This window comes from Schistocerca serialis, chromosome 3 (assembly GCF_023864345.2).
Source record: "Schistocerca serialis cubense isolate TAMUIC-IGC-003099 chromosome 3, iqSchSeri2.2, whole genome shotgun sequence".
Taxonomy (NCBI): Eukaryota; Metazoa; Arthropoda; class Insecta; order Orthoptera; family Acrididae; genus Schistocerca; species Schistocerca serialis.
This window is the reverse complement of record NC_064640.1, coordinates 11,518,662-11,531,361: the sequence shown is the minus strand read 5'-3', so window position 1 is coordinate 11,531,361 and position 12,700 is coordinate 11,518,662. Positions and strand designations below refer to the sequence as shown.

The 12,700-nt window shown below is 39.1% G+C and overlaps 1 protein-coding gene and 1 long non-coding RNA gene across 3 annotated transcripts in view; one reads left to right on the top strand and one right to left on the bottom strand.

The window, feature by feature from the left end:
* LOC126469672 (uncharacterized) overlaps nt 1-12,700 on the bottom strand; it is a 47,956-nt gene that overhangs the window by 9,295 nt on the left and 25,961 nt on the right. The gene's annotated exons all lie outside the window — the stretch shown is intronic.
* Nucleotides 1-12,700, top strand: part of LOC126469670 (ER degradation-enhancing alpha-mannosidase-like protein 1) — a 201,057-nt gene that overhangs the window by 182,392 nt on the left and 5,965 nt on the right. Inside the window, exon 9 of one of the 2 annotated variants that reach the window (XM_050096819.1) lies at nt 6,669-6,827. In XM_050096819.1, coding sequence (XP_049952776.1) covers nt 6,669-6,827 — 159 coding nt within the window. Of the gene's footprint in view, nt 1-6,668; nt 6,828-12,700 lie in introns of those variants that run through there. The other variant, XM_050096820.1, reaches the window with a different exon arrangement.

Genomic DNA, 12,700 nt, shown 5'->3' with positions numbered 1-12,700 from the left:
GTGACAGCATAGGTGGGGATGGTGGGATCACTCATGGGAAAATTCCTGCAGTAGTGGGTGTTAGAGCTGCACCTTTTTTAGATTGAAATCAGCTGATAGGTATTCCTGCTTAAGGGAAGTCTCTCTAACAAAGGAACCACTTTTGACAAAGCTTAGGTATCCGAGTAATGAGGGAATTAGTATATTTCATCAAAATATACAAGGTATTAGAGATAATGCTAGTGAACTGCTTATAGATGTTGACTCTGAAATTATTGGTATATCTGAACACTTCTTAAATAAGGAGATAATTCAGAGGCTTCCTTTACCAGGATACAGGTTGGCTGGCAACTTTTCGAGGAGCTCTTTGCGGTGTGGGGGAGTAGCCATGTATGTGAAAAATGGCATCCCATTTGAGTCAATTGATGTTTCAAAGTACTGCACTGAAAAGGTGTTTGAATGTTGTGCAGGTGTGGTTAAATTTAATGGAGCTAAACTTCTAACTGTTGTCATTTATAGCTCCCAGACTCCGATTTCACAACATTTTTGCTAAAGCTAGAGGAGGTTCTTTGTACCCTTTATAGGAAATACAAAAAGTTAGTTATATGTGGTGACTTCAATATTAATTGTATAAGTGATTGTGCAAGGAAGAGGATGCTGGTAGACCTCCTTAATTCATATAATCTTATGCAAACCGTATTCTTTCCAACGAGAGTGCAAGGGAACAGTAGAACAACCATAGACAACATTTTTGTTCATTCCTCATTATTAGAAGGGCATTCTGTTAGCAAAAAGGTGAATGGCCTTTCAGATCATGATGCACTAATTTTAACTCTAAAAGATTTTTGTGCTGCAACACATGTTAAATAAAGTCATCAGCTGTTTAGGAAAGCTGATCCAGTTGCTGTAGAGACCTTTGTAAACCTTATCAAGGAACAAGATTGGCAAGATGTTTATAGCGCTGATACAGTAGACGATAAATATAATGCTTTTCTCAGGACTTTTCTCGTGCTCTGTGAAAGTTGCTTTCCGTTAGAACGTTCAAAACAGGGTACTGGCACAAACAGGCAGCCTGGGTGGCTGACTAGAGGGATAAGAATATCTTGTAGAACAAAGTGGCAATTATATCAAAACGTTAGAAACAGTTAAAATCTAAATGCAGCAGCCCATTACAAACAGTATTGTAAGATGCTTAAAAATGTTATTAGGAAGGCAAAAAGTATGTGGTATGCAGATAGAATAGCTAAGTCTCAGGATAAAATTAAAACCATATGGTCAGTCGTAAAGGAAGTGGCTGGTCTGCAGAGACAGGTCGAGGATATAGAATCAGTGCGTAGTGGGAATGTCCGTGTTACTGATAAGTCGCATATATGTACAGTATTTAATAATCACTTTCTGAACATAGCAGGTGAACTAAATAGAAACCTAGTCCCAACAGGGAATCATATAGTGCTCTTAGAAAAAAGTGTTCCGAGACTGTTACCTGAAATGCTCCTCCATGATACTGACAAGAGGGAGATTGAGTTAATAATTAAATCACTAAAGACCAAGAACTCTCATGGATATGATGGGGTATCTAGCAGAATACTGAAGTATTGTTCTATGTATGTTAGCTCAGTACTTAGCCATATCTGTAACTTTTCGTTTAGGAGTGGTCGGTTTCCTGACCGATTAAAGTACTCGGTAGTGAAGCCACTTTATAAAAAGGGAGACATTGATAATGTTGACAAGTTTAGACCTATTTCTATGCCATCGGTGTTTGCTAAAGTTATCGAGAAGGTTGTATATACAAGGTTACTGGAGCATTTAAATTCACATAATTTGCTGTCAAATGTTCAGTTTGGTTTTAGAAATGGTTTAACAACTGAAAATGCTATATTCTTTTTTTTTTCTGTGAGGTTTCGGACAGATTAAATAAAAGGTTGTGAACGCTAGGTGTTTTCTTTGATTTAACGAAGGCTTTTGACTGTGTTGACCACAAAATATTACTGCAGAAGCTGGACCATTATGGAGTAAGGGGAGTAGCTTACAATTGGTTCTCCTCTTACTTTAAGAACAGAAAGCAATATTGAGAGTGGTAGTGATATTCAGTCCCAATGGGCCACCGTTAAGTGGGGCGTTCCCCAAGGGTCGGTGCTGATGATATGCCTTCTAGTATTACAGGTGATTCAAAAATATTTCTGTTTGCTGATGACACCAGCTTGTTAGTGAAGGATCTTGTGTGTAATATTGAAACAGTATCAAATAATGTAGTTCATGAAGTAAGTTCGTGGCTTGTGGAAAATAATTTTATGCTAAATCACAATAAGACTCAGTTTTTACAGTTTCTAACTCACAATTCAACAAGAACCGATATTTTGATCAGACAGAATGGGCATATTATAAGCGAGACAGAACAGTTAAAGTTCCTAGGCGTTCGGATAGATAGTAAGCTGTTGTGGAAAGCCCATGTCCGGGATCTTGTTCAGAAACTAAATGCTACTTTATTTACCATTAGAACAGTATCTGAAATAAGTGACACTTCAACACAAAAAGTAGTCTACTTCGCATATTTTCATATGCTTATGTTGTATGGTATTATTTTTTGGGGTAATCCTTCTGATTCAAAAAGGGTATTTTTGGCTCAAAAACTGGCTGTTCGAGCTATATGTGGTGTAAGTTCGAGAACCTCTTGTCGACCCCTGTTCAATAGTCTGGGAATTCTGACATTTCCCTCACAGTATATATTTTCTTTAATGTCGTTTGTTGTTAGCAATATTAGCCTATTCCAAAGAGTTAGCAGCTTTCACTCAGTTAATACTAGGCAGAAATCCAATCTGCATGTGGAATGCACTTCCTTGACTCTTGTGCAGAAAGGAGTGCAGTATTCTGCTGCATCCATTTTCAATAAGCTAACACAAGAACTCAAAAATCTTAGCAGTAGCCCAAACTCTTTTAAGTCAAAACTGAAGAGTTTCCTCATGGCTCACTCCTTCTATTCTGTCGAGGAGCTCCTGGAAGAGCTAAAAAATTAAGCAAATTCCAGTGTTACAGTGTTGATTTTCTTTATTTAAACTTACGACTTGTCACCTGAATATGTTTTTTTTATATTTCATTTTATCTGTTTCTAATATCGTGTTACGATGTCATGTATTGACTCATTCCATGACCATGGAGACTTCCCCTTAATTTGGTCCCACGGAACAATAAATAAAAAACATTTTCAGCTATTGATCATGCAGTTTGTAGCCTGGGTATCTTACACCTCATTTAGTGGCGTGTCCGTGGCTATCTGTGTGACAACCACCATTTTCCTATTATTATCTCCCTCTCCACTCTGACACACAGAACATGCTCTATGTTGGTTGCTTAAGAAAGGTGAGTGGCAAGCTTTGTCCTTCAGTCAGTTCTGCAACCAGTCATGTACAGATATTGACAAATTGGTACAGGATGCTATTGATACTATTACTCATGTGCAGCAGCCAAGATACCTTACTCTTCAGGCTCGTGCTGGTGCGATGGTGGTCTGAAGGCATAGCCACAGCTATCAGGGAACACTGCAGGGCACTTCAACGGCACAAGCAGCATCCTTCTATGGATAATTTAATATCTTTGAAGAGGCTCTGGGCGAAAGCACAATTTTAATAAAGAAAAGGAAGGAGTAGTGTTAGGAGGAATAGGTATCATGTAGGCAGTCCCACACCCCCTCATCCCAAGTATGGAATAAACTCCGCGACATTTGCGGCCATCCGCCACCTATGGTGGTCCCCGGCATACTTGTCAATGGTAACATCTGCAGTGATCCATGGTATTTACCAAATATTTTGTGGCAAACTTCATTGAAGTGTCCACTTGCAGTAATTTCCATCCTCATTTCCTGACACGGAAACCCCTTGTTGAGTGCCATCCACTAGGTTTCTATACACACAGCTCTCTATCATATAATGTCCCTTTTAATGAATGGGAGCGTCACCGTGCTTTGGCAGTGTGTTGAGATACAGCCCCACAGCCTGACAAAATCTACAACCAAATGTTCAAACATCTTGGTGCCGACAGCGTGAAACACATCCTCAGGCTTTTTAATCGTATCTGGCGGAAGGGAATATTTCCCTCTCAATGGTGGGAAGGTATTATTATTCCTGTCCTGAAACTGGGAAAGGACCCACGTATTTTAACTAACTGCCAGCCAATCTCTCTGTTGAAGGGGCTGTGTAAGCTATTCAAACAAATGGGTCATCCGCCGTCCTTGTTGGTGCCTTGAAGCCGGAGGGTATATATCAAGATTCCAAAGTGGCTTTTGGGCTTTCCAGTCCACAACAGATTACATGGTTCATGAATTTGCAGTGCGCACTGCATGAATGGGGTTTGCTATTGTCATCAATGGTATTGTAAGTGGGTGATCTTTGCCTGTACTATGCCTCCGCATCAATGCGGACTGCTGAGTGCCAACTTCAGGGAGCTGTCTGAGGAGTCCATTGGTGGGCTCTGAATCGTGGCCATCAATTTTCATCTGCTAAATCATGAGGTATGCATTTTTGTCAATTTTGGACTGTGCACCCACACCCAGAGATTGATCTTGGTGACCAGTTACTTGAAGTCATTGAAACTTTCCAATTTTTAGGTATTTTATGTGACAGCAAGCTAACTTGGCTGCCACATGTCTGGCGGTTCAAAGCAGCTTAGTCACTCCTCATGAGGCATGGACAGCACAGTTATTCTGAGATTTTACAAAGCACTGATTTTATCCCACTTGGACCATAGATGTGTTGCCTATGTGTCGGCAGCACCATCTGTACTAAGCTTGCTGGACCCTGATTGCCACACCGACATGCGGTTGGCAACAGGGGCCTTCCATACAAGCCCTGTTGACAGCCTCCTGGCGAAAGCCGGTATCCCACCACTGCGAGTTAGACAACAGCTTCTTCTGGCAAGTTACACAGTCACAGACTGCCAGATGCCTACCCACCCATGTGACTCAACTCTGTTCCACAACCAACAGTTCAGACTGTTTGCGTATTGCCCAAAACTGGCTAGACCAACAGGTATCAGACTCGATATTCTAGTGAAGGACCTCCAACAGCCTTCCAGTATTAGAGGTGGTTGTGGTGGGAAGAGCCTCCCTCTGTGGCGGGTACCACCTCCCCCTTCCCCCCCCCCCCCCCCCCCCTCCCTGAAGCTACTACCTCAGGTTAGTTTCTTCCCCCGTCACCTTGTTGTACCCTTAGACCCTCTTGTACAAGATGCTGTCCGGGTTATCTGTATTTTCTTTTACCTATCGTGTAACAACCACTGTAATGCCCTTTTTAAACTCTTTGACTTCCTTATATGGTTTGAGCAGCCAAGGCCTCATTTTTTTACCACTTCAGTGTTTCTCTCATAAGGCGGGACTGATAATCCAGTAGTCCAGTCCCTTTAAACACATCATCATCATCATCATCATCATCCCGCCACTGGGGATAAAGACAGACCCACAAAACCTCTCATTGTGTGCAAACAAAAAAAACCTGTTATCCTGTTTGTTAACAATGATGTTCAAAAACCTTTCATAAAGTCTTTAAACATTTTTTTTTTTACTGCAGTTACTGATACAGTATCTGTTACGTGCCTGTAACATTATTATACGTCAAAGTGTTTGTAGAAACTTTATTGTTTTATTTTCAATATGGAAATGAAGATTCTGTTCGATCACACCTACGTGATTTACTGTACTTCCCTATGCCATCCACAACTTGTATATTCCATGTATGTGCCATGAGGGTTTTCATTTCTGGCTTTACATAAAATCTCATTTTGTGTCAATTACCTCATAATTGGCAGCCATTGTTTTATAGTTGATACTTAAAAAATATTTGAAGGTGATTGTTATCTTCAGCAGCACATACAGTCAGGGTTATCAGTTTGAAGAAAGCTAGAACAAGTTATGGATATTGAATAGTAGCCCGTGTACCCAGACAATAAGTTCCAAGTAGTTTTGTACCTTCCAGGTTGCAATGTAGTTCCCTGTATTATCTGTCAATGTTAAAAACTACTAAAAATTAGAATGAAGAAAGTATTTGTATGTATCTAAATTTTACCTGCCTCATACCAAAATGATACACACAAATCCCATTCAAATTGTACTCTCCCAGTGAAGTACATTGTACTGACATGGTAGCATTAATATCTTTGGTGATTAATAAACAGTTTTTCAATGAGTGTGCATTTTATTTTATAAAAATTGGTCCTTAAATCTGTGCATCTATCTCCTTTCATAAGTGCTATCTCAGATTCTGGGTACACTATTTGTCATCTTCATTTCAGTAATAGCATTTGATCTTCTTAAGTTTCAATGGGATGCTCACTCAAACAAGATGTGTGCCTGGAAGGATGATGGTGCATCTTGGAACTGCTCAAAGTGCAGTATGCTCACTAACATCTTTGCTCCTTTATGCTGTGTCACCACCACCACCACCATTGCCCCCTTCTCTTGGGAAGAGAATAATATGGACTAGAAGCTGATATGCTTTGCATCAATTTTTCTTGCACTTTGAGTGCCAGAATAAATCCTTCTAATCCTTTCTGAAGTACTACAAGGCACAGTGCTGCTTTCATTATCCTTCTGCTTGGATAGGCACTGTTGTTTATTATTACTATTATTATTATTATTATTATTATTATTATTATTAGAACATGCAACTTTTAAAGCAAATAATGTTTACTTCTTTTTACAGCTATTTGATACAGATAACCATGTAAATAAACATTCAAATCACTACTTGTTCAGCACAGAAGGCCATTTGTTTCCAATCCATTCTAGTTTCCGTAAAAAACCATGGATTGCATCAGAAAATTCTCAGCAAGAGGAGACATCACCAGCTTATAAAGCCTCAGTAAGTATCACAGTCTTACAAATGAATATAATTACATAACATTTTAAAACTTGCTGAATTTTACTATACTATCAAGTGAATTGTGAATAATCACAGCAATTTGTGCAGAGAATTGACAATTCCAACATTTCGTTGTACATTTTGTATTCAGCTTTAGTAGATGTGTATTGTGCTTTCAGGAGAATTCCTCCTCCTGCTCCCTGTCCTTCACCCATAACTGCTGCTCAATAAGTTACCACTACTCACTCCAGGCGGGCCACAGTGTGGGGAGATTTTCTGTGTGTGTAGTAGTACTGTAAATATACAAACACTTTAAAAGGACATACAGCAATTTGTGTTTCATGTATCACAGTAACTGCAAATTCAGACAAAAACTATAAAAACGATCGTAAATTTCATAGGTGAAGCAGCGTAAATTTCATAGGTGAAGCAGACCACAGTTTCGTGACAGTTTTTACTGTTGAGGTGTTACTCTGTTCAGATGGTTATGAATTTTCAGCTAAAATTTATTCTTTTATTGTCCCAGTGAGGAAAGAATGTGTGAGAGTTTGATTCCTGTGGTTCTTTTACACAGTATCCAAGTTGAGGAGTAAGCACTGAAATTCTTCAAGAACAGTGTGTAGTCTTACCAAGTGTGGTGGTGCATTTGTGGGAGGAGTGAGCAGAAATCCACATCCAGTTGTTGTTTTTCACGTTTTCTGTAGTTTTCCTTGATAAGTTTAGGCAAATGCCGTGATGATTTCTCTGAAACGGAACCCTCCCTTGGGTTCAAAGATGAATTTCCTACCAAAATCAAAGATACATCAGCCACAATATTTTCAGAGAATCCTAGTGCTCACAGAACAGTTACAGAAAAGTTAATATGACATTAGTAAACTGCAGGAGCATCCGAGGAAAGGTCCTAGAATTAGTATCACCTGCGAAGACTATAATGTCCAGATAGTATTAAGAACAGGAAGTTGGTTGAAAGCAAAAATGGAGAGCAACAAAATCCTAAGTTCAGATTGGAATATTTACCATGAGAAAAGGTTAGTCAACAGTGGTGGCGGTGTATTTATTCCAGTAAAGAATTCAATAATATATAGCAAGGTCGTCATGGTTTCTGCATGTGAATTAATCTGGGTGGACTCGAGCATCGGAGGTCAGTCAAAAATGGTAATCGGATGCTTTTATAGACACCCTGGCTTAGGAGCTGTAATGGAAGTGTGCTTCAGAAAGAACGTGCAGAATATCATTACTAACTTTCCTGATTATGCTGTTGTAATAGGGGAGAAGAAATAAAAACTTTGAGGTTTGTCAATGACATTGTAATTCTGGCAGACACAGCAAAGGGCCTGGGAGAGCAGTTGAATTGGACAGTGTCTTGAAAGGAGGATATAAGAGGAACATTAACAAAAGCAAAATGAGGATAATGGAATGTAGTCTCATTAAATTAGGTGACGCTGAGGAAATTAGATTAGGAAATGAGACACTTAAAGTAGCAGATGAGTTTCGCGGGACAAAATAACTGATGGTGGTCGAAGTAGAGAGAATATAAGATGTAGATCGGCAATGGCAAGGAAAGCGATTCTGAAGAAGAGAAATTTGTTAAGATCGAGTATAGATTTAAGTGTCAGGAAGTCTTTCCTGAAAGTATTTGTATGGAGTGTAGCCATGTAGGGAAGTGAAACATGAATGATAAATAGTTTAGACAAGAAGATAATAGCTTTCAAAATGTGGTGCTACAGAAGAGAGGTGAAGATTAGATGGGTAGATCATGTAACTAATGAGAAGGTACTGAATAGAATTGGAGAGAAGAGGAATTTGTGGCACAACTTGACTAGAAGAAGGGATCGGTTGGTAGGACATGTTCTGAGGCATCAAGGGATCACCAATTCACACAAACCAAAAGAAGTTTTGCATCACCCCGGTTCTGAGAGTGCAGGAACCTGTACAGAAAATTGGAATAGAGATCAACATAAACATCATTTCCACCCTTTTTATTGCTCATGAAAACACACATTGCATGTTTTACCACCATACAGTGAGGCTTTGAGGGGGTGTTCTAGATTGCTGTACACACCAGTACCTCTAATACCCAGTGACATGTCCTCTTGCATTGATGCATGCCTGTATTTGTCATGGCATACTATCCACAAGTTCATCAAGGCACTTCTCGCGTCTGTTGGCCATCGTAATTTAATATATTATTATTGTTGTTATATTTTTTGATTGTTGCCGACTTACGTGGTGGGCCTTGATAAAAATGATATTTCATTCAATTTTGATTTACGATTGAATGCTTTTGTGAAGTTCTCCTTTTTAACAATATTAATCTTAAATTACTTGTTACGTTAATGAATGTTAGACTCGCTGAATCTTAAAACATGAGCATATAAGCTGAACAATGTGATAAACTTTTCATATTAATTTCCTCGGCTAGTCACCTCACTTTAAAGCAAAAGATCTTTAGTTATTAATTACAATTGCGGCCCACACATGCGCGAGAGTATTTTTTCTTACCTCCGTTAACCATTGCCTCATAGTCGGAGTCCTGGCTCTGGCTGTCGGCTATGGTACTGAAAATAAGAATCTTAAAGCTACGTATTTCTGCAACTACGTGCGGCTGTGGAGAAAAATTAATATTATGTTAACTGCGGGCGAGTTTTTCGCTTCCGCTAATTTTCCATAAGTTAATATCGCCACGTAATGGCGTCATTGGCTGCATCGGCGGCTGCGATTGTTGAACTGTAAATTACTTGAATGCAGGTTAATTCAAGGAAGGCGGACATGAAATCGGGATCACCTCTTACAAATTAAAAGTGCACAATGATATTAAATGAATATATTATATGCTTCATTAGTACAAATATGCTTACATTTGCCAGCACACGCAAGATGTCCGTCTACACACAACCAAGACCAGAGAGGAAGAGAAGACGACTGAAAAATTAACAAAAGAGCGTATCTTGTCGTCTCTTTAGATCATTTTGTTATATTTCTTTGCACTCGAAACTTACACAGAGAAATTATTATTTAATGAGTACATTATAAAAAAAAATGTATCATTCCAGTTTTAATGTCTCTTCTTTATAAATACTGTTTTTTAAGTGGTTTCTTATTACCTCACTGGGGACGCTATACACTGTTGGTCCAGATTGTCCAACTCCTCAATGGTGATTCAGCGTAGACACCTCAAAGTGGTTGGTGGGTCACGTCGACCATAAACAGCCCATTTAAATCTATACCAGACACGTTCGATAGGGTTCTTGTCTGAAGAACATGCTGGCCACTCTAGTTGAGCAATGCCATTATCCTGAAGGAAGTCATTCACAAGATGCGCACAATGGGGGTGCGAATTGTCGTCCATGAAGACGAATGCCTCACCAGTATGCTGCCAATATGGTTGCACTATCGGTCGGAGGATGGCATTCATGTATCGTACAGCCGTTACGCCGCCTTCCATGACCACCAGCGGCATACGTTGGCCCCACATAATCCCACCCCAAAACAGCAGGGAACCTCCACCTTGCTGCACTCGCTGGACAGTGTGTGTCCAAGGCATTTAGCCTGACTGGATTGCCTCCAAACACGTGTCCGACGAGTGCCTGGTTGAAGGCATATGCGACACTCGAAGGTGAAGAGAATGTGATGCTAATCCTGATTAGATTAGATTAGATTTACTTTCATTCCAATTGATCCATAGTGAGGAGGTCCTCCAGGATGTAGAACACGTCAGAAAAACAACAATACATGACAAATATTTACAACTCAAACAAATAAGCTTCCACAGGTCCCATGTGGAATGATCATGATTTTTTAATGAACACTATATGAAAGAATCATTTTACAAATACTAATGCACTGAATTTAAAATAGAAGTTTTTTTTATTTATTTATAGGGTAATAAACATGTAATACAACTACTATAATACTTATTTACAATGAACACGTTACTGCACTGAAATGGTGCAGAAGTTATATTGTGTGTGTGTCATATATATATAAAAACAAAGATGATGTGACTTACCAAATGAAAGTGCTGGCAGGTCGACAGACACACAAAACAAACACAAACATACACACAAAATTCAAGCTTTCGCAACAAACTGTTGCCTCATCAGGAAAGAGGGAAGGAGAGGGAAAGACGAAAGGATGTGGGTTTTAAGGGCGAGGGTAAGGAGTCATTCCAATCCCGGGAATGGAAAGACTTACCTTAGGGGGAAAAAAGGACGGGTATACACTCCCACACACACACATATCCATCCACACATATCCATCCACACATATACATCCACACATATACAGACACAAGCAGACATATTTAAAGACAAAGAGTTTGTCTTTAAATACGTCTGCTTGTGTCTGTATATGTGTGGGTGGATATGTGTGTGTGTGTGTGTGTGTGTGTGTGTGTGTGTGTGTGTGTGTGTGTGTGTGTGGGAGTGTACACCCATCCTTTTTTCCCCCTAAGGTAAGTTTTTCCGCTCCCGGGATTGGAATGACTCCTTACACTCTCCCTTAAAACCCACATCCTTTCGTCTTTCCCTCTCCTTCCCTCTTTCCTGATGAGGCAACAGTTTGTTGCGAAAGCTTGTATTTTGTGTGTATGTTTGTGTTTGTTTGTGTGTCTGTCGACCTGCCAGCACTTTCATTTGGTAAGTCACATCATCTTTGTTTTTAAATATATTTTTCCTACGTGGAATGTTTCCCTCTATTATATATGTTCGTTCTACTGAGAAATTCATCAATGGAGTAGAAGGAGTTGGCCACCAATTAATCCTTTAGGCTTCTCTTAAACTGAATTTCATTGGTTGTTAAACTTTTAATGGCTGCTGGCAAGTTATTGAAAATGTGTGTTCCTGAATAATGCACACCTTTTTGTACAAGACTAAGTGACTTCAAATCCTTGTGAAGATTATTCTTATTTCTAGTATTGATTCCATGAATTGAGCTGTTGGTTTGAAAAAGTGATATATTTTTAATGACAAATTTCATTAAAGAATAAATATATTGGGAAGCAGTAGTTAGTATCCCTAGTTCTCTAAACAGGCTTCTGCAGGATGTTCTCGAGTTCACACCACATATAACTCTTACTGCACGTTTTTGTGCGCAGAAAACTTTAGCTTGGCTTGATGAATTACCCCAAAAAATAATCCCATATGATATTATGGAATGAAAGTAAGCATAGTATGCCAGCTTTTTCATTTTTATATCCCCTATGTCTGACACAATTTGCATTGCAAATAGAGATTTGTTAAGACGCTTCAGCAGTTCTGTGGTGTGCTTTTCCCAGTTGAATTTATTATGAAGCTATAATCCTAAGAATTTAACACTGTCCACTTCTTCTATCTGCTTGTGATCATATGTTAGGCATATACTCGTGGGACACCCTTTACGAGTTGCATGTAGTGTGTTTTTTCAAAGTTTAGTGACAAGGAATTGGCTAGGAACCAGTGATTAATGTCCACAAATATTTTATTAGCTGATCTTTCTAAGACTACACTTGATTTGCTATTTATTGCAATGTTTTAATCATCAGCAAACAAAACGGACTTGGTATCTGGTAATGTTACTGATGAAGGGTCAGTGATATACACAAGAAAAAGTAAGGGCCCTAAAATGGAACCTTGTGGGGACCCCCACATGTAATTAGTTCCCAGTTGGTTGATACCTGATAGCTTGATACATGTCTCTTTCCTAACAACACCCTTTGTTTCCTGCAGGAGATATAAGTTTTGAACCATTTTGCAGCATTTCCTGTTACACTATAATATTCTAATTTACTTAAAAGAATATTGTGATTTACACAGTCAAATGCCTTTGACAGATCACAAAATATACCAGTTGCCTGCAATTTTTTATCTAATGAATTAAGCACATTTTCACTGTAA